General features: G+C 40.8%; 2 protein-coding genes across 16 annotated transcripts in view; one reads left to right on the top strand and one right to left on the bottom strand.

Moving 5' to 3' along the window:
• Window positions 1–14456, top strand: part of RARB (retinoic acid receptor beta) — a 563324-nt gene extending 548868 nt beyond the window's left edge. For all 8 annotated transcript variants that reach the window (XM_006021194.3, XM_014518768.2, XM_025201021.1 and 5 more), the window contains 3 exons: window positions 5634–5838; window positions 9345–9503; window positions 14176–14456. In XM_006021194.3, the coding sequence (XP_006021256.1) occupies window positions 5634–5838; window positions 9345–9503; window positions 14176–14372 (561 nt within the window). In that variant the 3' untranslated portion in view covers window positions 14373–14456. The remainder of the gene's footprint in view (window positions 1–5633; window positions 5839–9344; window positions 9504–14175) is intronic.
• Window positions 14457–15622: 1166 nt separating this feature from the next.
• The window catches only part of TOP2B (DNA topoisomerase II beta), an 88771-nt gene continuing 76652 nt past the window's right edge, over window positions 15623–27741 (bottom strand). For 4 of the 8 annotated variants that reach the window (XM_025201015.1, XM_025201018.1, XM_025201017.1 and 1 more), the window contains 9 exons: window positions 25916–26113; window positions 25404–25542; window positions 23886–24044; window positions 22452–22662; window positions 20239–20321; window positions 19457–19567; window positions 17615–17737; window positions 16329–16426; window positions 15946–16107 (listed from right to left, as the gene is read on the bottom strand). In XM_025201015.1, the coding sequence (XP_025056800.1) occupies window positions 15946–16107; window positions 16329–16426; window positions 17615–17737; window positions 19457–19567; window positions 20239–20321; window positions 22452–22662; window positions 23886–24044; window positions 25404–25542; window positions 25916–26113 (1284 nt within the window). Of the gene's footprint in view, window positions 16108–16328; window positions 16427–17614; window positions 17738–19456; window positions 19568–20238; window positions 20322–22451; window positions 22663–23885; window positions 24045–25403; window positions 25543–25915; window positions 26114–27741 lie in introns of all 8 variants that reach the window. The other 4 variants (XM_025201013.1, XM_025201019.1, XM_025201020.1 and 1 more) reach the window with 2 other exon arrangements.

The following is a 27741-nucleotide window of genomic DNA, read 5'->3' on the forward strand; positions in this document are numbered from 1 at the left end:
TACCTGTGCATTGCACCACGTTGTTCCCATACATACTGCTCATTCACTCCAGGCACTGTCACCCCTGTTTATTTTGTTGTTTCCTTTTCATATTAAAAATGGCTGTAGTTATTGTGGAGGGAGGAAGGAGGAGGAGCTGCGTTGCTCGTCTGAGGGAGCAGTGTAGTGCATGCAGAGGGCAGCTCAAGGGCATGCCTGACGTGTCAGTTCCTTTCTCTGCCTCTACTTTTGTTCCTGCTCTGGGAATGCAGCAAACGGCATCTGCTGTTACTTGTCTAATACAGACATGGAGTGGGATCACATTTTTTCGCAGCTGGCGTTTACCTTCATTTTAGTAAGGAAAACTTGAGCTTTGAAAGAAAACTAACCTAGTCACCAAACAAGCAAAGGCTGCTTAAACCCAGGCTGTTTTGCATGAACCATTTCAGGTTCCATAAATCTGCTGACAAAACTCTGGTCCACAGGAAAGTGTCCTGCTAGGTGTACTCCTGGGTTTCTGCTGGAAGCGTCCCCACTCTGGGAGTGATCGGCTAGTTTTTTCTCCTCTCTGCACTGGCAGCTGGACTGACTCGGGATCATCCCCTTTCAAAACAACCTGCCCTAAGCTCTCTGGTTCTTCCTTTCTTCCAAGTAGCAGGGTATGATGAGACCAGTCTTGCCCAAATGGTGCAGAGAGGAAAGCAGAGAGACAGAGCCTGCTTTGTGGCACTTATTGAGTGACCAACCAGACAGAGATGATTAGAAGGGATGGGCTGTGCTGTCATGCTGCTGTCTTCCTTTGTATGGGTTGGGACTCTCAGACAGCCTAGCCTAGGACGTTCTTCCTTTCCAGTCTCCTGCCACTACCCCACTTCTGCCATTTTGGGGTATGGCAGAGAAAAGGGGTTCCCCAATCCATTGTGGATGCTACTTCTGTCTTGAGTGGACCAAGAAGGACAGGAGCTCCAGCATTGCTCTGATTTTCTTCTTTGCTGCATCCATTCAAGGTCCTCCTACCTCCAAGGACCTCCTCCCACTTCTTGAGCACCACCTTACAGCCTGGTTGTAGTCGTAGCAGAGAGGGTCCAAATACTTTTAGATGAAAATAGTCTTAGTAGATTGCGTTAAGTCCAGTTCTGCTAACATGATTACACCCTGGGATCCTTCAGACTGTGTGTGTTGTGTCTGTAATTTAGCTACCACACGCCAGGTGGACTACGGTGAGGAACTTCATAAACTCCATTAGGTAGGGTGAGGAATTATTATTTACTGCAGTCTCTCTTTTCCAAACACTAGGCTTTACAAGAATTAAAGGCACCAGTTCTCATTGAGGTTGGTGTAAATAGTGCCAAACCAAAACCAATAATTTTAAGCATAAAATGTTACTAAAATAAATCTTTGTAGAAGTGACTGGGCCTGATTTTTATCATTTCTGTCTGAATGGTTCAACTGCTCATCCATAAACAAACAGGGTCACGCACACACAAATCCAGGCAAATTGGTTTAATTTTGGCAGAGTTCGTGGAGGGAAGTTTGGTTGGTTAGTCAGCTCTTTTGCTCACAAATTTAACAGTGGTGAGACTACGGCTATTCCGTAGTTCTGTCTATTGTTGTCCATGGGTGTGAAGCAATGCTAACTCCATTTTCATTTCTATGGTACAAGGAGTAATAATTTCTCAGCGCTGATCCCCAAAATCATCATTCTTCTTTTTGGGGTTGTCAAACCCCATGCAGTAACCATAGAAAGGCATGTGCAAAATAATAAATACAAACCAGCAGTTGGGTGAACATGCATTTTTAGGAAAAGCACCTGCTGTGGCTTCTGTTTTCGGGAAACTTGCACTACTAAACTAGTTGAACAGTGGGAACTATTTCTGAAAGTTGAGGCTGCCTTTAAACCTCTGTTTGAAAGTGGAAACAATTTTACTGCAGCGATATGTTGTAAATGGAGCTTTCTGGATGTTTTTTCCTTTTGTGTAGCACATATTTTCTGCTATCTGTAATTGTCTCATGAGGCTTCCAGATATTTGAAGATAAAAAATATTCTTTAAAACAAAGGATGCTTTAATCATGGATAAAACCCTTATTTTTGCCTGCTGGTGGCATTTTACTGCAGTGTGACAACTAAAATACTTGGCTGTCTTCCAAAATCTAAACAATATTAAAGATGTGAAGAGGATGTTTTCTAGACAGTGGTTCAGCTCAAAATAAGAAATCTGTATCTTTCTCCGTTTAAAAGGACTGACATTCCCCATATGTTCTGCAGTGAACATGAAGTTGATATGGACTTCACTGGGGCACTGGGAGTTAGCCTGAAAAAGAGCTTAGCAATGATTAATTAATGTGCAATGTTTTACATGTCTGTGTGAAGGACACAAGCAGCATACTGTTAAAAAAGTGTTTGAAATGGCCTGTCTCCTAGCTCAGTAGCAAGCTATTGTGGGATTACATAGGGGAATTTGGAAGACACAGAAGAACTGGTTGCTCCATCAGATTCCAGCGTATTGCAGAAGAGAGAAAGCCAAGCTTCAGGGGTCGTAGAGCAGGCTGATGGCATTGGGCTCCCTACAAAATACAGTGGCAGCCCCTGCTTTCCTTGTAAGCACCAAGGAAGAGGGAAGGACAGCCCTGGGGAAACCGGTGGATGCTATTTCTGCAGGTCATTTTATAATCTTTTTTAAAATGTCATTTCAAGATGATTTAAGAAAAGGAATCCTTTAATGTTGCCAGGTTCCTTGCAGCACATGGTATAAGTTTGGCAAAGCTTGTTTTATTCTTGGATTTTATCTATAGACAATATAATGTTGTAGTCTGTTAATGTCTGCTCCTAACTCTGAAATATAGAATGGAGTAAATTCACAGTTAACAATATCTTAACAATGCTGATAGATTAGCAGATGCATAAGCGGGGTGGCCTATGGCCAGAGGAGTGCTTGGAGTGGCATGAATGAATCAGACTTACTTCTGTTCTTCCACATAGTTGTATTTACTTCCCCTCTCTTGGTCATTAAATAAAACGGAAAGTTAAGATTACGTTTTAATGCAAAGAAAAATTTCTTTGACCCATTTAAGTCTTTGTACTTGGACATATTAACCCCATGCATGGGATGAGACCATTATTAACCTGGAATATAGAGGGAAGGGCCTTATGTGGAAAGACAGTGGCATAAGTCTTTTAGTAGGTGATTTAAAAACAGAGGGCAATTTCTCTGTAGGCCCCTTAAATGTCATTTCCTCCTGAGTCTCCTCCTCACTCATTTGGAACCTTGTTGCCAGGTTGGGATGAAAGTAAAAGTACCAGCCGCAGATTGGTCAGCTGCCAAGTATGTGAGAGCCTCTGAGTAAGAGCCTCTGTAGCTATAGAAATAATTAAGACTCTCTCTGTGCTGAGTTATATTTGTGTAAATCTTTTCTGTTGAGGCTTTAAAACAAAGCAAGCTGGCTGTACAGGAAATAAACAGCGTCAAGCCCTAATAAGGTAGCATTATGAAGACAGTATATGGCTGATCTTAGCCAACTAAACAACTGCCTTTGTCTGATTTATTTTCAGTTTTAAAGGGGGTGGGATTGTGAAATTGTCGAAAATATGTTTCAGGACATGTCACCTGAATAATAATGGGCAGCACCACTTTTACACTGAACCGTACAACCTTGTTCAGTAGCAGCTCAGCAACCGCATAGCCGTATGCACGGCTGAAGGAATCTCTGTATAGGTGGTTTTGTCTTGCAAAGTATGAGCTCTGTCTCATGAAATACCTGGCACCCACACCTCAACTGTGAGTACAGTGTAATACCGGTGCATTCCCCTGGCAGCATTTACTAGTCAAATGCAGAGCATTCCAGATGTTTTACAGATGCATTCATTTTTTTTCCCCCATGTCTTCATTTTTAAAGACATGAAGCCCCATCCTCCAGCAGACTGGTCTACTTTCCAAGGGTCAGTCATGGTTGGCTTTAGTCATCACTGAAACCATACTGCCTCATTTTTTAAAGAACAATACTACCAAGAGCAGGAAAATGCCCCTCTTCACCAACCAATCAGGATTGCTAGCATTCTGATTGTTACACAGGGCAAAGTAAGAAAACTTGCAAACCTTGATGAGTTCTGGATGGTGATTGGCTGGTGAGGAGGTTATGACACTCAGATATCATAAGGGAAGAAAAAGTTGGGCCAGTGCTACAGACTGTTGGCAGTGCTGCATGCTGCCATGTGCGGGGATCAAAGTCAGTAACAAGCACAGAGGCAAACTTCTGGCAAAGGAAAAGCACCAAAGTTCAGAGATAGCAAATACAACCAGTTGGGAAGAGACCCATAAATCAACTCCAGAATAGCACCAGCTGAGGTGCTTTCAAAATCAGGAAGAGTCAGGGCAGACTGAAGAGGTTTACACAGGGGGAAGAAGAGGAATGACTTCAGGCACTAAGCGGGTGTCTGATTACATCATGAGAGGAAAATGAGAGGTAGCAATGGGTCCAGATCCTTGCCTCTCTAACCCCAATGGCAAGAATCCTAGTGATGTGAAAGAGAAGCAGGGACAGGTTTGAATTGTTGAATGTATCTGTAGTCAAGCATCATCACATAATTAATTTTAAACTAACAGAATACAAAAACCCCTTGATCAAAAGAGAGCATGTTTTTCATTTAAATGAATTAAACAACTGCCCTAACCCAGGTTGTTTTGTGATGACAGCCCAACATCCCATTGGAAAAGACAGTACTTGTTAGATGTGAAAACTGCTTTTACACTTCACCAGAACTAGCATTTCTGCACTGCATGCCCCCTCACCAGCCACCAGGCCCAACAGTCTCTCAGGAAGAGCAGCAATCTAAGGCAACTAGTCAGGACTGTGACAGTGGATGAAGGCCTCTTCAGCATTTATTGGTGTATTTGGTTGTGATGGAAGTAGTCTGTGTTTATTCTAAAAATAGCAATTGGGCTCTTGCCTTTGTTGTTTTACTTACCCCATCAACCCCATGGCAACCGTCGACATATTGGATCTGCTGGTTCCTGAATAGCCAACTGTGGGCAGGTGGTAAAAGTAGCCCTGCTGCTCTTAAGTCTGCCTGTTCCCCGCAGTTCCACGAGGGTCTGTTACCTTTTCTCCTTTTCCCTCCTTGCCTCCCCAGCTTCCTCCTAAATCCTCAACTCTCAGATGCCCATATGAGACAGGCCAAGAAGAGATGGGTTTTTTTATTCTTCATATTTTGTAGAGATTTTTGAGGAGTAGCACCATTCTTCACAATGGACACAAAAAGACAATAAAAGGCAGAAACCAAAGGTTTGGGTATGGCTTTGCTGGTAGTAGGCCCATGATAGTCTGGCAAGGGCCAAAGCGACAGTGTAAGGGCACTTATATAGGCTGGTATCGGCCACTATTTAAAACATACAGTTGAGACATGCACAAATACTGCATTTCTTAAATAGGAACTAGCCAGAGGGAAAATTTGGAATTTTGACCGTGTATCTGTATTGTTTGTCATAATGAAAGTTACTGATAATGCAAAACACTTAAGCTTATGAAATAAGTATTTTGGAACAAAGGATGTATACTATAGCTTTGTCAGCAGTTTGTTATGTCACAAAAGTTATTACTCTTCTTGACAAACCTTTTATAGACTGAATACTTAAAATGTTGTTCTTTTTCCTCCACAGATCCTTAGAATTTGCACGAGATACACCCCAGAGCAGGACACGATGACATTTTCTGATGGCCTTACCCTAAACCGAACTCAGATGCACAATGCTGGATTTGGTCCACTAACTGACCTTGTGTTCACATTTGCCAATCAGCTCCTGCCTTTGGAAATGGATGACACAGAAACAGGCCTACTTAGTGCCATCTGCTTAATCTGTGGAGGTATTGTACAGCATGAATTTTGACATGTTTTAAAAGAATAAATATTAAGATATCTACTTAATATTCCTACATTGCTTTGCTTCCCCCTGCTGTATTATAGAGGAATTATTAAAACAGTTTTTATTTTGGGCTTGTTTAAATTGGACTAAGTTTTATAGTCCTTCCTCAAGATAACTGCCTCTCAAATCAGTCAGAAGTCTGGGTTTTTGCCAGATAAAAGGACAGAAAGACCTATCCCGCTGGGGTTTTTTTGGTTTTCGTAAAAGTTGTGTGTGGTGGGACGGGTCCAGAAAAGGTTAACCATTTCTTTTGTGCACTGGCTTCTTTAAAACCACTTTTATATCCAGTTGTTGTCTGTGAATAAAAGATACACACATATAAACATTCACACAGAGAGCATGAGAAATATCCTCTTTTACAAAAACTCTAATCATTACTGAATAATTTTATTCTGAAATATGTACAGTACTAAAGACAATATCATTTCTTGGGTGTGGCTTTGACAAGTGGAAAGGGACACTGAGAATTTAAGAACTAGAGAATTTCAAATAGTTTTTGGATTCAATGCCTGCCCCCAAATCCCACTGCCAATTTTTACTGTTTTCTTATCTTTTTTTTTTTTAATTATTTCCTTTCCCCTTTTGCTTTACAAACTCTGACAGAGGCCAGAGAAACTGAATGACTAAATAAAAACTATTAAATGAAACATATATACTAAGTGCCTCAACCGCAGAGAATAAACACACTAACTAGCATTTTTCCTCTGTCTCTTTCAGGTATAATAATTTTAAGTGTTACCTGTAGCAATAGATGGTAAAAGTTTCTGAGACTGAAGTGCAATTGTATAGCATGAATTTGGACAGAATACTTTTAGGTGCAACATGTAGCAACAGACAGTAAAAATTGTTGAGACCGGAGGCATTATTATTAATCTGAGGTGTTAGTGGCACATCTATAATATTCTATGGATGACACCTGCTGTAGTTCAGGCTAGTGCTGCCACCTTCTGATATGTGGAAGAATTTGCTTTTGGACCACGTGAAGAAAACCAAATAGGGCTTTTTTTAACTTAGCCGAGTAACCTTTATTATTATAAAAATAAACATTTAAAATTAATTTTGAAATGCTAATTTAGCATAACACTTCTCCTTTGGGGGGAAAGGGGCAGAAAGCAAGGATGTAGTCATTTGTTTTGTTCTGCATTGCCCAATTTGCAATTTTTCCAAGTGACTGGGCACATCTATATTAGACGCTTACTTACTAAGCACATCACAGCACAAACTGTGCTAATAACCTGCTGCACAGTGTTATTAGGCTAATGCCCAGTAAGCATCACTAAATAACTGTACGCCGGCGCTAATGCATAGTAACTCTAGGTACTGAGCATTTAGTTAGTACTTTAAGTGAGTACTAAGCTAAATGCGCAGTATCTAAGGTGCATTAATGAGCATGTAGATGCACCCACTGAGCAGCAGGGTAAACATTGAAAAACACATCACTTAGAGAGTGTATGAAGGAGCATAACAGGTGAGGTTCCAGGAGTTGCTGTAATGCCCCTAGTGGTCACCTCAACCCTGCCTGGCTCTTGTCATTGCCTCCCAAGATGCCATCCTGATTTCTTACCTGCCATGTCTCGTTGTAAAACCTGATGAAGACAGGCTGCCCAGAGGCTGGTGAGCCTAAGGTGCTCTCTCTTCCTGTCTCCATGCCGGTTCCTTTTGTCCTACTCTCCTTAAGGGCTAAGTTTGTGGCCTCCTTCCACCCCTAAAGCTACACCCATGTTTCATACCTCTGTATACCATTCCATCCCTTGCAGAGGCCTCAGTCCTCCTGGCTTTAGCCTCCATTTCTTCTGGCTGCTGGCCTCCACCCCTGGCCCACCAATTTGGGCCCAGCTCTTGTGGCCTCAGCCTTGCCTGTTCTCTGGGCCTCTGGCCCATGCCGTCCCTTGCTCTGGGGCAAGGCTGCTTGCCACTGAAGCCCTGGCCCCTTCCCCACTGTCTGCCCTGAGGTGCATGTGCAGTCACTGACAGCAATGAATGGGGTTGGAGCTATGGCCCTGGTGCAGCATTTGTAGGCTTACGGCTGCCTGCTGCAAGCAGCCACAAGTCTGCAAGCCACTGCACTGGGGTCTGGAGCCCCAACCCCACTTGTGGCAGGCAGCGGCTGCAGGCATACCTCCAGAAGCATGGCAGGGGAGGGGCCAGGGCATGGAGCACAGGGCATGGGGAGAGGAGCCTGGCCCCTTCCCACTGCAGACTGGGCACTGGCCACATGTGCAGTTTGCACAGGGATAGCACAAACACCTGCTGGACCTAGCCAGGCTGTGATGGGGATAAGTGACATGGTGGAGGTCCATGCTATCCCGTGGCAGCAGCCCAGCTCCAGGGGCAGGGTCTGGGGACTGGCCTGCTGGGGGGAACTGGCTCACTGTGCTAGAGTGTAGGAAGAGGAGCCACCTTGGGACTGCTTAGGGCAGCTGGCCCTGTGACACTGCCCTTGCCCACAAGCACCTTTCCTGGCCCCATGGAAAGGCCTGAGGGCTGCCCTGTCTCATCCCCAGAAGACACAGATTGGGGGCAGTGGGGGTCAGAGCCCTCTTGCATGAGTCAAGAGCACACACACAGCTCCCCATCCTTTGCATCTGGGCCTGGCAGGACAGGGATGGGAACATACCCCACCTTCCCCCCCCCCAAACCCCTGCCCTACATGGGGGTTCCAGGCTTCATGGGTGTGCAGCCCCTGGTGGTGGAGCACGACCATGGCCCCTTCCATGCAGTAGTCCGCAAGGTACTTGTGGGAATGAACTAGGGCAGGACTGCAGACCCCATTGCAGCCGCTTCCAGGCTTGTGGCTGCCTGCTGACATCTGGCCCAGGCTCTGGTCAACTGGCGCCTGGTACAGAGCCCAGGCTGCTTACAGCAGGGCTTGTAGTGTCCCTGTCGCCTGCTGCAAGCAGCCCAGGCTCCATGGCTGGTGGCAGCTGCCCAGAGCCTGAGCCAGATATAGCGTGCTGAGCAAAATGGCTTTGTGTGCCATGCTTTGTTACATGTGTCCAGGTTGCCAACCCCTGTGCTAATTCATTCGCAAGCATCTCCCTCAGAAGCTCCTCACCCTTCAGCATGCAGAGCCAGACTGTGTGCTGTGGCTCAGGCCCTGGGTTTATATGCTTGGAAGCCATACCCCCTCTTGGTCACCTGCCTTCTCCAGCTGTGCACAGGGTTTTCCCTGTCAATCAAGGTCCAGCCTGTGCTCATGCAGCTGTGGCCCCACAGCCAGCTAAGCCTGCAGTAGCTTCTTAAAGGGGCAAGAGCCTTCTGGCTCCCTGCCACAGTTCCCTCCCCTCCCCTTCCAGACACATTACACAGATGAATGAAGAAAAACAGGGAGGTTCACAGAGTTACGTCACAGCTTTGTTTTTGAGAACACAGAGAAACTTGTTTGACTGGCAGTTTGAGAAAAATGCTACACTTACATCAATGGAAAAATTTTATTTACCTCTGCAGACCGCCAGGACCTTGAAGAACCAGCAAAAGTAGATAAACTACAAGAACCGTTGCTGGAAGCATTGAAAATTTACATCCGAAAGAGACGACCCAACAAGCCTCACATGTTTCCAAAGATCCTAATGAAAATCACAGATCTTCGCAGTATCAGTGCAAAAGGTAAGCTATGTCTTTGATACACTGTCAGGTTCGTAGGAAAGAGGAAATATCTGGTTTGTAGGCTTTGATTACAGCATGTTTAAGAACAACAAACAAACAAACAAACAAACACTTTGCTTTTCTTTGTTGGGAAATCTTGGCTTAATCCTCCTGATGTTTTATGACACTCTTATACATAAGCACTTACATTCTTCATATTCTTCATTTAATATCGTCACACCATTGATACTGAAATCTGGTTTTGTTCCTAGATGGGTTAGAAATGAAACTGACTATCAGTAATTTAAAGAGCAGAAAAACCCTCAACTAATTTTCATTAATCATTTTTTTCTAGTAAAATATGGCCTAATTGTATGTAGTACCACAGATCACTTTCAAGTAGAAATATCTAGTTTTTGGTGCTGTATTAAAAAACACATGCAAAATTCCCAACATCCTGGATCTAAACACTCCTGAAATTTTAGTCCATATAATTCAAACTAACCTGTTTTTTACATCTTTGAAAAACACATCTCAAGTGTCTGAGAGCTAAGCTTTTAATGGGTTGAGCATGCTGATTTAATATATTTTCAAGCAGAAATGAAACAGATACTCTTCTTGCCAGTATTTAATGGTAGCTGAACCCTTCTTCCATCCGTGCCTTTAGTGCTAAGGAGAGGGTGGGCTTCTGTAGCAGGTGCACTTAGGTAGCAGGAGGATCTGCCAGCCGGTTGTAAATATGTATTGTACAATCAGCAGCACATTCCTGCATCCTGAAACATCTTGCTCTGTATGATAGCTCTAGGGGTGAACACGCTGCTTTGGTTTTTACATGGCACCTCTTAAATACATCAGGCTTTGAATGTGTAGACCTGAAATTGATACTCCTGTTTGATATAGCTTTATCAGCAGTTTGATATAGGTGTAACTGCTCTGCCTTTAATGAGTTGCACCAATTATGCAGCAGTATAGAAATAGGTGTACACTCTAAGTTCACAAAGATAAAATGAATTCAGCGAGCTATCCCACTGTACCACTGACCCATGCCTTTTTAATGGTTAAATATTAGTTCTACCTACTTCATAGTCTTTGGCTTCTATTGTTTTCCCGGGTAAAAAGAAAAGCACCTGGGATACATGACTGAAGGTACTTCTCTCTCTCCCCCTCTTTCTCAATTTCTATTTGACATCTCTTAAAACATTTCATAGTCAAAGTAAAAGAAATAAAACTAACACCTTACAATATATTTTTTTTTAATGTTGTAAATTAAAGAAAACATGGACCTATTTTGGTGGGCGTTCATCCTATCAATTAATTCAGAGATGATTGTTAAGGAAGGGATATACCAGAACTGGAGGTGAAAACAAGTGTGTCCTCAAAACTGCTTAAAATAATAAACTAAAGCTTGTGATTTGGCCATAGAGATAAAATAAAGTAATCCAATTATATTTCCACCAACCTAAACCTACAAAAGCAACTCATAGCAATGTAAGGCTATAAAGGTACCACTCAGAACCTCAGAAGCAGGCCGTCTTAATTCCACAATCCCGGTTCCTTGTTATACCCGTTATGTCTCCCTTGGGAATATGGCAGTGTCTTGAGAGTTAAATGAGCATGTTAAGATGGAAAGAAGAACTTGTTCTTAGGCATTACATGTAATTGCATTAATGCTTTGTACCAGAACTAAATCATACTAAAGAACTGGTGGTACCTTTTGGGGTGTTGCTATAAAAGTCATTCATTTGAAGAAATGAATATTAATCATCTTTCCATATTCATTTCATATTTAAAACAAAATAAAGATCATCCACTCATGGATGAACTTTTGAATATTAGTTACTTCCAAAGTAGTCTTTTAGGTGATTCTGTATCAAGATTCATGACTACTGTGCTCACCTCTTTGTCCCTGACTGCTCGTTAGGACACCTTCCTTTATTTACACTCACTTGGAAAGTTGGTCGCTAAAGAAGATGAAGCAGAAAATAGACTTCACAAGATCTGAAAAACGATGACCTTTTAAACAAAGGCCATCAATGTGGGTGACTGTTCTCTCTTCTCAGAAGATGCATTAGATTAATTACATAAATCTAATCTACTCTATGGTGTTGAAAAAGCATCAGGAAATAGGTCCAGAGGTTCTCTCCTTTACCAGGACCATAATTTTTTCTTCTTTCATCTTGTTTGCCATTTTTATGTAGTCGTCCCCCACCCCCCAAACACACACTCTTTTACTGAATAGAAGTTATTCAGTTACCTTTTTGAAATCCAGATTCTTGAAGAGCAAGATCAGGGTGAATGTAGTGGGATATCTTACAGCACTACCTGTTTATCCAAATAGCTGTATGGCCATGAAAGATCAGAAGTTGGTCTTGATGGGTAATGTCTTTTTCAAAAATAGAAACAAATGTTTTTAGTTCTAACACACTGCTGTGTGAGTAAAATTATCTTTCTATGTAGATAATACAAAGATGGCTCTTACCACCTTGTGACTGAATGTTTAGTGTCTGTCTGTCTTTATTAGAAGGCTAAAGTTATGTCCTGCTCTGAACACTGAAAATTAGTTTTGCTGATGACTGATTGCTGCAAGTCAGTGGACATCTGACAGCCTCCCTTGCTAAGAGTAATTTATATTCTGCCATCCACTAGTAGTTTTATTTTGAGGTCCAATATGGAGTGGAAGCTGGGAACAAATGGCTTTAGAGTGTTTGCATTCATTCTTTTCTGAGACACTCTTGGATAAAAAATGGTACTTTTCCTCTTTGAGCATGCTAAGCTTTGAAGTTCTGCATGGTATAGTCTTGCCATATACACCTGTTGGTTAGTGGAGCCAGTTCAGGAAATTTGAGGCTATGCTTTCTTCAGATTCTGAAGTTTACCTACTCTCCCAGAATTTGATGGAGACAAAATTGAATGACCTGAATTAAAGCCAACAGTTCATTGCAAGTTAGGTAGAAGTAAAATTGATTCACAATGCAGCAGGTTCTTTCAAATAAGCTTCTGATCCACCTTGATGATAAATCTCAGCAATCCCACCAGTTTCATTTCTGCACCTGAAAAGTCCTAAGACCAGCAACGATGAAAAATACTGCCTGTGGTTTTGGCTGATCAAGAAAGAATGCCCGAGACCCAATTACTTTAACCGATTCTATTTGAGGCTACCCTTATGAATACTCAGAACAGGAGGTAGTGCAGAACGTGGATGCTGTGAGATCATTTTAAGCGTGCTGCAGGAAACATCCTTATCAATTGTGGCCTTTCCAAGACCTTTGCCACAGAAGAATGCAGCTACTTTTCCATAGTCCAAAAAAATGAGTGGAACCTAAGAGCTGGAATCTTCTGAGGAATGCCTTGAGTTTAAAAAAGTTGACAACCAGTGTACTGGGATAAACAATGATTTTTAAGTGTGTGAAAAATAGGCGATAAGGACTATTACTCTAATTGATTGAGAAACTCCTAAAACAGGCAAAATTACTGCTACAATAATTTTCAAGAGAGGCCTTAACTCTCTTAGGCTTATTTTAAAATCCCAACCAAGGGTGCTGCTCTAAGCCTACCATTTCATGGTATATTAAGATTTTAAGTTGGCATGTTCCTTGTGCTGCGCTTGGTAGTATTTCATACATTCAAAAACATCAGATAGCTTATGGCTGGCTGGTCCTTACACAAAAGTTGAATTAGTGTTGTAGGGTTTATAAAACCCTGGAGTAAACAACCGATACAAGACAAAAATTATAATTAGTAGGTATAAACATCATTAGGAGCAAAGTAGTGAAAATGTTTGAAAATTTCATTTGTAAAAGGTGACTCCAACAAAATATCAGACTGATTATACCTTAGCTTTGAACAAATAAGTTTTTGTGGAAGTCAGAATTAGACTCCTAATTTCTAATTGCTTTTACATGGGCTGACTTAGACCAGTGTAAATTAAACAGCTGAACCACACTTGATTGTTAAAGCAGAATTCTGTCCTTAGTGTTCCACATGAAGGGTCAGCAAAGTTTTCTGGTGGTGGGCCAGAATGACCCACCTCTGACCCAAGGCAGACCAGTGCTAGGACCTGGCTATGCAGCCGTTTCTCTGCTGCCTAGCTGCGGTGCAGTTCAGGTAAAGTCCCCTGCCACCAAAGCCCCAGTCTACAGGCCAGATTTAATGGCTCTGTGGGCCAGATCTGGCCCATATGCCATAGGTGTTGCCCCCTGTTTTGTGGGCTCCTATGTAATCAGTGGATTAAGTAGAGTACAAACCAGAATATTTATTTTCTTTTCCTTGAATTAAATCCAGCTTCTTTGTAAAATTAAAAAATAAGTTCTGAAAAGGTGTTGAAAGTAGTTTTCTGTTCTTTCTATAAAAAATAAATTGCTTCTAGTTGATCCGTTTACCTGTAACTTAAGTTTGGAAAGCACTTAAGACAACAGCAGTAAATTAAGTGAATTGATCTACTGCTTTTGTTAGGGACAAATAATTTTGGCTGCTATTTTTTTATGATAAAAACATTCCTCTTTTGTGTACTATTATTTATGAAAGCTTGTTTATATAATTTTTTATGCAAAAGGTTAGCAGAAGACTCTTATTTCTTAGTATCCAGTTTTAATGCTCTTGTGCATAGTGATGACAATGCCAAGTTAAGAACAAATCATGCAAGCTGTGCTAACCAAAAGGGGCTTCCATCTTTTTGTTTGTTTGTTTTTTAAAGGGGCAGAACGTGTGATTACACTGAAAATGGAAATCCCTGGATCAATGCCTCCTCTCATTCAGGAAATGTTGGAGAACTCTGAGGGACATGAACCACTGACACCAAGCTCAAGTGGAAACACAGCAGAGCACAGTCCTAGCATCTCACCTAGCTCAGTGGATAACAGCAATGTCAGTCAATCTCCAATGGTGCAATAAGACAATTTCCAGCTACTTCAGACATTTCTAATACCTTATGTACAGGGATGAAAAGCAAGAAAAACATTTTTACTGCTGCTTAGTTTCCGGACTTTTATATATATATATATATATATATATATATTAAAAACTCAACAAGGACCAAGAAGTTTTCATATGTATCGATATATACTCCTTGCTGTTTAAACTCTTAACTAGAAAAACACAAACTTTTGAAACTCTAAATCAGCCATCTCATGCAACAAGAAACTAGTTAAGCTTCTGTTTTCTTCTAAACATTCAAGATTGCATGGTGACAAGACAGTTCTCAAACTTTAAATTCTGGTTATGTTTCTGATGACTTTGTACATACAAATATATGGCTCTACTTTCTATACTGGATGTTTGGTGCTTTCCTTTTGTCTTGCATACATAAAATGATCGAGACATCAAGCTTATAAAATGGACTGCTGTACATGTCCAGATAAAGTTTAAAAAGACATTCTGATTTAGTTAGTATGAAAACTTATCATTGAACTTTCTGATGCCCTCAGTTTGCATCTCCTTTCTTGCTAAAAAAAATGTATACAAAAATTCACTGCACTAACAGAAGGGACTTCTGTATCAGTGTAACTGCCAGCTCAGTTATTCAGATGTCATTTGTTCCGCTGTTATGTCACTTTAAATTTCAAGGTTTATTACCTGGTTGACATATCTACACATTTTTAAAAAGCCCTACGCTTTTACAGTAAAGATAGCCTCCAAGGCAGAAACACTTTTCAGTGTTACCACGTTTTTGTTTACTTGTTCACAAGCCATTAGGGAAACTTCATGGGATTACCTGCAGACTCATTCACTACTTCTGAACTGGTGAGTGCAGTGTATTTCCTTAAGAATCCGATACCAGGAGTAGGGTGCCTGGTACCACAACTAGGACTTCCAGAAACACAGGAAGAGAATCTGCCTTTTTGACCTTGTTAAATCACCATGAAGCAGAGTGAAAACTGTGGTAGAATGGTTAACATTAAAAGTGTCAGTTTCTTAGGTTTCATTTAAAGCACTAGTGGATTTTTTTTATATATTCTAGCAAATCTGTGATGTACTTTCACTGGCTCTGTTTGTACATTGAGATTGTTTAACAATGCTTTCTATGTTCATATACTGTTTACCTTTTTTCCATGGAGTCTCCTGGCAAAGAATAAAATATATTTATTTTAAAACTGTGTAGAAAGCAATTGTTCTAATCCAAGTTTTCCAGCACACAAAAGTGATAGATTTTCATTTTTAATGTTTAAACTTCATTTCAAAAAGCAGGTTTGCAGTTTGCAACCATGACAATTAAAATGTGCTTTAGCACAGCTGTCTAGAACATCTCTACAAGCCAGTCAGACAAATACATGACATTTCAATGAGTAAAAAAGAGCATAAAACTGTAGGTGTAAGAACAAAATGTTAAAATGCCTACACACAATAATAAAAACCATCAATTACATCATCACATAAAATAAGTCAAATGTACAAAAGTTTGCGACAGAAGGGACAAAAGGACAACACAAGATATTTGTTGGAAAATGTTTGTGTGCTCTTTGGGCACTTAATTAAACATATCAAAATCATCATCTTCATCAGACTCTGCAAAGTATTTCACCTCTTTCCTAGCCCGACCTGTCCGTGGCTTAGGGGTAGAGTCAGAGGCAAATTCAGACTGGAAGATGTCTGCATCAGAATCCGGATCAAAGGAGGCCTTCTTGGATTTCTTTAAAAGAAATGGAGAATGCCATAACAATTCTGCAGTGCGCTTAAGAACGTTTCTCTAACATCTACATCCCAGACTTGCCTAAATGCCACTTCCCATAGAAACAAACTAGGTTGCATCAACATGCTCCTTTAAGGAAAACGATAAAAAAGCCACAGCCATCCCAAGCAGCCAAATCTGCTCCTCCTTTATGCAGCAGTAATAATCTATTTGAAACTGACCTTGCTTGGTGTCAACTTGGGTGTTTTCTTGCCAGGGGTGTAGTCACCTTCATTTTCTGAACCAGATGCTTTCCTTTTCTTTGCCCCTCTACCTTTCCCTGGTTGAGAGAAAAATGTACTGATTAATTACAATATATGTTGATGTTCAGTGTTAGCACAGCAGTGCTCAGCAGCCCCATGAGCTGGACGAGTGACAGGGGGCTGGTCTGCAGGCCAGATCTGTTTTCAGGGTCAGCACCTGGATTGGCCCCTGCACTGTGCCACCCTGCCCTAGCTCCAGCCATACTCTGCAACACCCATGGGACAACGGTATCCGGCCCGCTAGGCTCCCCGCAAGTCCAGAGATTTGGCATCAGCGAAGCAGCAATTAATGCTACCGCTGATTCCTTGCAGCCAAATTTTCCGACCAGTGGGGAACCTTGCAGGCCAACAGACACAACTCTGCCACAAGTTGAGGGTTGAGCAACCCTGCATTAGTGCATCTATTGCTAAGAGGTTTTTTTAAAGTTTGACTAAAAGGTTAAAACTTACACCACGGTTATATATCTCCCTGTAGAAATTGGATATAAAGCACTAAGATTCTGTTATTCCAGAGTTTCTAAGGTTTTAAATTTTTTGGTTAAGATTCTCAAAAACTATTGCCTCACTCTTGCATTTCATGGTCTCAGGGCATGCACAGCTCAACTAGATAAAAAGCTTCTGGATCTCCGAGGCAATACAAGACCTCACCACTAGTACTAGTTACACACAACCACGATCTATTTCAAGGACTTAGCCTGGTCTGTCATTACTGAAGCACTCTCTTCATCTTGAGGACCAGTGAGTATTCAACTTGATTTTCTGTATTGCATCCACTTATTTTGGGGCCCTCAGTGATGAAGGAGCAGATATACTGCAAAATCCTACTGCAACTATAGTGAAGAATAAAAGCTGGATTTCTTGTTGACCAAAAAACCTTTATACTGATGACACTGTGCTCTGCCCCTCTCTAAAGTGGAAAAAAATGTCCTGTTTCATAAAGCCAAACTTAATACAGGCTTATCGTATTGTCTGTCACTAGAAGCAGTAAACCAAAGATTTTAAATTGTATCACAGAGAAATGTGACTGATGATTTGCTAGTGAAACAACAGCTTTCAGCTCTAATTTTAGGACAGTGCTTTTCTGCTTATTCATAAAAAAGGAACTCAGTACCATATGATGTAGAAGCCAAATTCAAAAACTACAAGCTTTGAAGCCTGAGCTTTTGTGGTGTGTGATTAAATTTGCAATCTGTTGAAATCCTCACCTTTGGGTGCTGTAGTCTTCTTTGGAATGCCAAATTCTGAATCCGAGTCAGAATTTATGATCTCCATCTTCTTCCCCTTGGGAGATCTTTTAGGTTTAGGGGGTCCATCTGAAGATGGCTTTGCTGTTTAAGTTAAGGACAGTAATGCTGACTTTGCATACTACATACATAAGACTTAAATAATTACAGTATTTATTCAAATCAAAACAAGGGTTTTTTTCCCCATGCAACATGTGGTGGGGAGCTCATGGGTCTTGTCTTTAGATTTGAGTACTGGGCCATGATGGAGATGAAGCTGCCATTTCCACTGCTGCTTGGCTGAGGCCAGGCTGGTTTGTCCAGCAGAGAAGCATGGAGGTAGGGGGCAGGAGAGACCATGAACTGCTGAATCTCTAACTCTGGCTCCAACTTTGATTTGGGCCAGAGCTGCTGCTGTTTTCAGGCCCAGATCCACTGTGCGCTCCATACCTTGGGCCAGAGATGGAGCCAGAGCCTCTGCATACAGTAAGCAGCAGCTTTCCCTGCTGCTCATCTCCCTACTGCTTCCTTCTTTGTTGCAGCATTTTGTGGGGAGACAGACAAATTTAAGACAACCCTTGAATAATTAGTTTTGATACATACAAAATTTTAAATAATTTAAAATTTGTTGAGGGGGTGATCTTGGATTCAGGTAATACAATAGGTACTCTAATACAGTTAACAAGTTGTTACAGGAGTAGATTAGAACAGTTTCTATACTAGAGAACTTTATTTTCGGCAGCTATTTCTTTCAGTGATCCTTTTCTATTATTTTAGACATACATGGTAAAAATTATTCTTTAGCATAAAACTCAAATGATTTTGAGATATTTTCCAAACCTTTTCTACTTTTAAGGAAACAAAGTAATATGTAAACCGGTTGCTTTGGTATAGATCTTCTGGAGATTTTTTTTCTGAGAAAGGTATTAATGAGGAAAGCACAGTGCCTTGAAAATCAAGTTAGCTTGGGGAGGCATTCTATGGATAGGGCAGGGTGTCAAAGATATAGTTCTGCCAAATAAAACCCACAAATGTCGCTTGTGGACCCTATGCTTCAACTCAACTGCATGGCCTCACCAGTACTCTGGTCTATTGAGAGTCTGTGGCTGACCTCTCAGTACAGACCTTCTAGAAACTAAAAGAGGGAGGCGCATTTGGGCTCTATATGAGCCTCTTCCATATTCTTACATGACTGGGAGGTCTTGATGCTTGTCCTTTTGATGACCCCCATGCCCATCTTTTCCAGGGATTGCATTCCCAGGTCAGCATAACTGACGACAATGAATCACAGAAAATTAGGGTTGGAAGGGGCCTCAGGAGGTCTAGTCCAAGCCCCTGCTCAGCTATATCATCCCAGTCAAGGCTTTGCCTAGCCAGGTATTAAAAACATCCAAGGATGGAGATTTCATAACCTCTGGGTAACCTGTGCCAGTGCTTTAGTGAGAAACTTTTTCCTAATATCTAACCTAAACTTTCCTTGCTGCAACTTGAGGCCATTGCTCCTTGTTCTGTTATTTGCCACCAGTGAGAAGACTCTAGATCCATCCTCTTTGTTACCACTCTTCAGGTAATTGAAGGCTGCTATTAAATCCCTGCTGCCCAGCCAGTCAGTCCCCAACTTGTACTGGTCTACTGCATTGCTGACCTACGACTTGGTGCCTGGGTTTGAGGACAATTTGAGGAACCTGATTAGCAGGAATACATGTAGTTTCATTCTAAAGTCCTTTCCTGGGCTTGAGCAACCAGCAAATGTTTCATCCTTGAGTCAATATAAATCACAGGAAGTCTGAGGTAGGATTTAGCCTCTCACAGCCAGTGACATACCCTTTTTAGCAGCTGCTGTTTTACTGGGAAATTTCTCCATTTGTTTTGGGGTAAAAGATGATGTGAAGACTGGGGCAGAATCCTCTTCATCGCTGTCTAATTTTGTTGCATCTAAAAGAACAAAAAAGTTTAGGAGATAGCATATGCATATATACATCTACTGTACATTTTAGTCTTTGACATATGCTGCATGTCTCTAAGGTTCAGAGCAGGGGTACAAAACTGTTCTTGTGTCTTGGGCCAATTCTGGACCATGGGGCTTCCTGAGGGCTGGATCTAACCTAGCACATGAAGAAGTGACAGCAGTGGAATCTTCAGGTCTGACACAGGGCACACAGCAGCCCCTACTGCATGCCCTGTCCCATAGCCAGACCTGCCGCATGTCCTTTTCCAGTGGCAGCACTGGGCATGTGGCAGGGGCTGGCGGCTGGAGAGGCAGTGCCACAGCACTGGTGAGAGTCAAAGCAGCTGGAGGGCAAATGGGGCTCTGTCAGCTCTTGCTCACCATAACTGAGCACAATGTCACCTGGGCCCCCAAGGGGGGCCACACCCCCAACTTCTGGTGGCCCACTGGTAGTCCAGCAGGTGGCCACTTTGCATGTCATATCAACCCTTAGGCTGTATGTTTAACACTCCCAGCTTAGAGCATCTCTTCCCCCTACAAATCTGAGCAGTTTAATGTTTTTGCCATAATACAAAGTTGGTATTCACTACACATATCTGATCTAGTGCATCTTGGTTATTGCAGTATTAAATGAACTGATGTAAAAAGCAAAACACACCATCATCAGTCTTCTGAGAATAAGATGGAAATGAGAAAAGATTCCCAAAATCTTGATTCTTCTTCTCTTGAGGTGTTTTTCTACTTTAAAAAAAGAAAACAAAATAGTATATACACATTATATTCTACATGTACTGTTTGAAACATTATTACTGCAAGGTGTATAGCACTTCTGCATGCTAGATAACTACTTTTCAGCCAAACATTCTGACCACCTTGTAAATAATCTCATTTTTGCCACATAAATCAACCAATTTTGCAGATTAAAAATAGACCAAGGTAAAAAATAGGATCATAGGAAAAGTGGAGCTGGAGGGGACCTCAGAGTTATCTAATCCAGGCCCCTGTTCAAGGCAGGATCATTCCTGACTAAAACATCCCAGTCCAACTTGAAAACTTTCAGCAATGAGAGATTCCACAATTCCTCTAGGTAGTTTGTTCCAATTCTTGACCACTCTCCTAGTCAGAACATTCCTCCTGATTTCCAACCTAAATTTCTTCTGCTGATGCTTAAGGCCATTACTCCTAGTGCTATCCCCTTTGGGCAGAGAAAAACGTATCCGCCTCTTCTCTATAACCACCTTTCAGGTATTTGAAGACTGTTATCAAATCCCTCTTCACTTCTCTTCTCCAGATTAAACAATTCTAGCTTTTTCAGCCTTTCCTCATAAATCTTGTCTCCCAGACCCTTAATCATTTTGGTTGCTTCCTGCTGGACTCTCTCAAAACTGTGCCCATCCTTTTTGAAGTTTGGGGCCCAAAAATGGACAGAGTGCTCTAGGTGAGGTGCTGAATATAGCGGAAGAATCACTTCCCTTGATTTGCAAGTGGCACTCCTGTCAATTCAATACAATATAATACAATACAATGCAATACAGTATATTGTTGACTTTTTTGCAACAAGGACACACTGTTGGCTTGTATTCAGGTTATAGCCCTACTGTAAACTTCATGTCATTCTCTGCAGGACTGCAGCCTAGCCAATCATTCCCCAGCCTGTGCTTGTGTATGCAATTATTTCATCTCAAATGCAGAACTTTGCACTTGTCCTTGTTGAATTTCATTTGGTTGATTGCAGACTGTTTTTTCCAATCTATCCAAATTATTCTGGATTACAGCCCTATCCTTCAAAGTGTTTGCAATTCCACCCAATTTAGGATCATCTGCAAATCTGCTAAGCATGCACTCAATCTTATGTCCATATCTTTAATGAAGATATTAAAGAATACTGGACCCCTGGGAACCCCATTAGATACGGCCTCCCAACTAGACATTGACCCATTGAAGACTACTCCTTGAGCATGATGATCCAACAAGTTGTGTATTCACCTTATTTTACTTTCACCTAGTCAGCCTGTCCTTAACATGTCAAAAATCTTGCTAAAGTCAAGGTATATCATATCCACTGCTCTCTCTCCTTCCACAAAGCCTGTCAACCTTATCATAGAAGGAAATCTAGTTGGTCAGGCATGATTTACTCTTGGTGAAGCTATGTTGGCTGTTACTGATCGCTTTGTACTCCTTTAGGTGTCTCACAATAGATTCTTTGAGAACCTGCTCCATGATCTTTTCAGGAATCGAGATCAGACTGACTGGTCTGTAATTCCCCAGATCCTCCTTCTTCCCTGTCTTAAAGATGTGCACTATATTTGCCCCTTTTCCGATAACCCAGGACCTTACCCAACATCTACAAGTTGTCAAGCAAGATAGGTAATAGCTCTGAAATTACCTCAGCCAATTCTTTCAGACAACTTTGTGAAGCAGTACTTGAAGCACTATATTATTACTTGGCCCAAGCCATGCTTGTCTCTGCATGAGTGCAAAGTAAGAGGAGGCCAAGAGTTCTTTTTCTGCTTCAAAGTCATCCATACAGAAAGCACTCAGACAGCTGTAGGTGCTAGTTGTTAGTAAGTTCTAAGCACCACAGCAGGCATGTCTACATGAATCTGGTTTCCCAAACACTTCCAGATGACAATCATAAAACACTGGAATGAGAAAATCTTCCTGGGGTTATGGTTAAGTGCTACAATCAGAAAAATGTAATTTAGCTTTCAATAACCAAGTGTTTATGCATATTAACAACATTGGATTAATATTAATCCATTTCCCAACATGTTCCTTCTGTTTCTGGTTAGACACAGATCAAAACCCAACACTGCATTTTTTTCCAGATAAAAATCAGTATTAAAAAGAATATTCAGTTACTGTACTTACTCTGGAGAAGGCTTTGATTTGACAGGGGAGAAGTCATATTCATCTTTATCTAAACTATCTGAAGGAACAAACTCATCCTCTCTGTCATTTATGACTGGAGATGCTTTTACTTTCAATTCATCTAAATCATTATTATTGTTGGCATCATCGTCATCATCATCAGGATCATCTTCCTCTTCTGAGAAATCAAAAGTATACTTGGGCCTTTCAGCTACAAAGAAAGTATTCATTATTTGCATTATTCACATTGAAGTCACACTAACAGCCATTGTACAAACAAATACAAAACCCCCCAAAATTTCACGATTTAAGTAACTGAAAAGAGTTCACAGAAGACAAATAGTAACTTCATGTTTGGGAGGATAGGGCAACAAAACTAACATACTTTCATGATGAACAGATATCACTGCTCACCATTTGATCAGGCACTTTCAGATATTAGCGTTGTCAAGACCAGAGATTCTCAGACAGGGTACCATGGCACCCTAGGGTGCCTTCAGATCCTTTCAAGGGTGCCACATGGTGTCACACAATCATAGATAGCACTGTTAGGTGCGCAAATGTGGTTTACAAGATAAACCCAGAAATTTCAAATAGGAATCCATATTATTAAAAACATTCCAACTTTCTGTTCCCTTTTTGAGTTCTCTGCAACAGAAGAACTGTGGTATTATTTTTCTATAGTTAAAAATGATCAAGTGAAAAACTAGGAGCTGGCATTTTCCAAGGGGTGCCTTGAGCCAAAAAAAAGTTGAAAACCACCACTCTAGATGGTAATTAATCAATCAATCTTTTCTTAAAGGAAAATGTGAAACTGATTTATAAATAATGGACCACATAACCTTCTTTAAAGTACAATTTGAGCAAATTAATCTTAATCACTGACTTGAAAAAATTATCCGAGATTTTCAGGATAAATCTCTCAGATGCTGTCTTCATCAGGCTATCCTATGCTAATAAGACTTAAGGGGCTAAATGTTTCATACTGCAATATAATCTGAGTGGTCTGTAGTTTTCTTTTTGGTAGTTTCTTAGTAGCCTGATTGTGTCACTAAACACCTAGCCTAATAGTATATAAAAATATTCTAAAGTAACTGGTTTGTAATGGCTAACTATTGTTTTCATTACTGGTTTCATAAGTAATTTTTTACCATAAATAAAAATACAGGATTGCCAATCCACACTGAAAACCCATGAGCATAAACTTAATTCTAAAAAAAAAAATCAAGATGTTTGTATTTTCAGTTAATGTTCCAAAGCAGAATTTACAACATGAGTTAGATAAGAAATGTAAAGTCCTGTCTTTATAATAGAGAGTTCCCAGCTATTGATAATCCGAGAGGAAAATTCCAGACTTAAAGCATGCAATTTCATTTATACAGAATGAGCAGCAATAAAACATTGTGCTTATTTGCAACATAGAAACTAGAATACCTGCAGCTCTCCTAAGCAGAGAGTCCCTTGGAATAATCACAGGTTCACTTTCTTCTAAATCACTTTCTGATTTTGATTCATCATCTGACCATGGGTTTCGTTTCTTCACTTTTTTTGCGCTAGATTTCGTGGATGATGGTGTTTTTCTCACTCTGGTCCCTGCCACAAATTGAAATGTCAAGTACAACTGGGAAAAATACTAATTTCTAGTCTTTTTCAGTTTTTTTCACATGGAAAATTGGCTTCATATGTTTATTTAAAAGCAAATGAACAAGGCTTTCAGTAAGGACCATCAAGTCTTATTTTTTAATTCTTCCTGGGGGAATATGTATCAATTTTTTTTAGAGGTTGGGTAACACGACTTAACATCATGACTGCAGCAAGGTCTGCACTGCAGCCCTCCTATTCTTGAAATTAAAATCACTCCTTTTGGGGCAGAGATGAACCTCCAATCTGACGTTTCAGAAGAGAAAGTAATAGGGATTTATTATTTACCGTCTTTCACAATACAAGAACTACCGGTCACAAAATGAATCTAGTAGGTAGTAAGTTTAAAACTAACAAAAGGACATTCTTTTTCACAGACTGTGTAAATTGAAATCTGTAACTCATTGCCACCAGATGTTGTGAAAACTTGACAATTTAGGCAGATTCAACAAGGAGGAAAAATTCTTGGAGGAAAGGGGCATCAGTAGCTATTGAGCATGGGAGTTAGGGGGATAGCTTCTGTATAAGAACTTCCTAGACCAGTTCACTGTCCTTTTCAGTATCCACTCAGGAACTGTGTGGCACATGATACTGGGCAAGATGGACCTATGGTCTGACACAAGAATGGCAGTTCTTACGTTTTTAATCACATTTCCAGCTCCACCTTGGAGCTGGCATTCCTATATTTGGATCTGCATAACAGCTACTTTTTATTCCCATTCTTTTTACACATACTTTTTCAGTCTCTTACCCTCTCAGTTTACATCTTTCTGCCATTAATTTTTCTTTTTCATTTTGCCCCTTCAACAATTCCTGTATTACTGGAAGGTTACACGCAACCCAGGGCAGAGATATGTATTGTTTTTTCTGTGAACATATGTTACGGCAACTAAGTTACATTGATTGCTCTTAAGAACCAGAGGATTTATGTAGTCTGGGAAATTATTGCCAGTCTTGACAAGCCCCAAATTGACCAAAGGTTGATCAAGGTTGACAGAGAACTTATTTTTTCATAATTAAATTGATTTACATTTCTCTGATTAGATACCAAATCATTTTGGCTCTTGTCACCTTCTAAGTCATTTTTTAATAGAGACAGGGCCCAGGAAATTAATGTTTATCAGCAAGACAGTTAATAATACCTACAAAACAAAATCTGTGCATCTCAGATTCCTTCAACCTCAATCTAAAAGTACAAAGCAACTTTAATATGCTAATAATGCATACATATAAATAAGCTGATCTACGTAACTTTAAATTAAGCAGACTTATTATTCAATAGTCTTAATTACTATTATGCAAGTAAGTTACCTGGTTCCTTTTTCTCTCTTTTGGGTTTAGCTTTAGTTGGGGTAACTGAAGTATTCACAGAATCTTCTCCACCGCCTTCTGCTGGTGCACCACCAAATTCCTCAAATTCAAGTTTTATTGCTAGAGAATCAATATCACCCTAAAAAAAAAGATGGTGGTCAATAAAGCTGCAGTGAAAAGAAATCACAATACCACATGCTTCAGACAGGACTGGAATACATTTATTAGTCTTTGCCCAAGAATAAAAACAAGCTAATAATGAGACTCAGTGAGAAATGTTGGTGAAAATAAATCAACATTAAACAATTAAATATACTAGCACCAGATAGCCAGTGCTGTTCCTTTTGTACATTTATGAGGACAGAGTAGAGAAAGGTGTCTTCATAATTCCAGGGACTGAATTATAAGAATTCTTTCTTTGCAAATGCTGGCATAAAAGTAGTAGCATTTAGTAGCTGGATTTAAAGAATTAACAAATTAGCAGTTACGGTATCTAAAATATTTCAACTTACCTTCTTCTTCTTTAGCAATTTCTTACTGGCGTCAGCTTTCATAGCAGATGTAATCTGTGGAACTATTCTTCTACCAAATGGTGAGGGCATCGTCTCTTCTAACTGAAGTTTCTTAATCTTGGGTTTGCCAACTTTTCCCTTTATTGATTTGCCAGTCATGCCTGCCAAAACATCTTCTCTTTCTTGTGCTTCTACTTTCTAATAAGCAATAAGGGAGAAGTAGGATATAAATAACTTACTAAACACAAAGCATATATTTTAAAGCCAGAAGGGACCATAATGATCATCTAGCCTCACCTCCTGCATAAAAGCGACCTCAAGAACTTATTAGTCCCATTTGAACTAGAGCATATCTTTAAGAAAAACTGAATCTCAATTTAAAATTTCTAAGAATGGAGAATCCACCACAAATCTTGAGGCGTTTTTCTCAACAGCTAACAATCCTCAGTGTTAAAATTATTCAGACTGTTTCCAGTCTGAATAGACTTGTCAATCTCCAACTTCCAGCCATTTTGATTTCATTATACCTTTGTCTGCCAAGCTAAAAGGTTATTTAGTATCACATTTCTGTTTCCCATGTAGAAATTTACAGACCAATCAAGTCATCTCTTAAACTTCTCTTAAATTAAACAGATTATACTTCCTATGTTTTACCATAAAACCCGCTTTCCAATCCTTAATCATACTCCTAATCCTTCCTGAACCTTTTCCTTATCAACATCTCTCCTGAATTATAGTCACTAAGCCTGGACACTATTCTAATTAAAGTTCTATCCCTGACAAGTAACAAAGTGAAATAATCCTCCTTTCTTCTATCTATAGTCCTTTAAGGTTAACTGGGAACTCATTTTCATCTCATCATTCACCAAAATGTCCAATTTTTTTCAAAAATAGAGTTCCTCATTCAATATGCATGTATCAGGTCTTTGTTCTTACATGTATGACTTTATATCTGGCTGCATTAAAACATGCCTCCATGGCTCACCAAAAACATCCGGGAATGTCTCCTTGCTAAAAAGGAGGCTTACTCCCAATGGAAAGGAGGGGTCATCACCAAGGAGGACTATTTGGCAGTTGCTCGGGGGTGTAGGGGGGTAGTTAGGAAGGCCAAGGCAGAGATGGAACTGGGACTAGCTTCCCGGATTAAGGACAAGAAGTCCTTTTTTAAATACATAGGGAGTAAAAAGAAGGCCCCGGGTAATGTGGGGCCCTTGCAGGACGCGACGGGGAATCTGGTTGTCACACCAGACGACAAAGCCAACATATTTAATGATTTCTTTGCCTTTGTCTTCCTCAGTAAGGACCAGAACTGCCACCTCCCTGCTAGGCCCCCATCGGGCCCCGAGGGAGGCACACCTGAGCCCAGGGTAAGTGAGGATCTAGTTAGGGAGCTGCTGGAGGGGCTGGACGTTTTTAAGTCAGCCGTTCCGGATGATCTCCACCCTAGAGTTCTAAAGGAACTGGCCGGGGTCATTGCGAGTCCCCTGGTGCAGCTTTATGAGCACTCGTGGTGCTCTGGAGAGGTGCCGGAGGACTGGAAGAGGGCCAACGTGGTTCCCATCTTCAAAAAGGGGAGGAAGGAGGACCCGGGAAACTATAGGCCAGTCAGTCTTACCTCGATCCTGGGCAAGCTGTTCGAGAAAATTATTCTGGCACACATCCAGGAGGGGCCAGCAGGGAAATGCATGCTCAGGGGCAACCAGCACGGGTTCATCAGCGGCAGGTCATGTCAGACCAACCTGGTGGCCTTCTACGATCAGGTCACTAAATCATTGGATGCAGCGGTAGCAGTGGATATAGTCTTCCTGGACTTCCAGAAGGCTTTC

This window comes from Alligator sinensis, unplaced genomic scaffold, assembly GCF_000455745.1.
Source record: "Alligator sinensis unplaced genomic scaffold, ASM45574v1 scaffold299_1, whole genome shotgun sequence".
NCBI lineage: Eukaryota > Metazoa > Chordata > Crocodylia > Alligatoridae > Alligator > Alligator sinensis.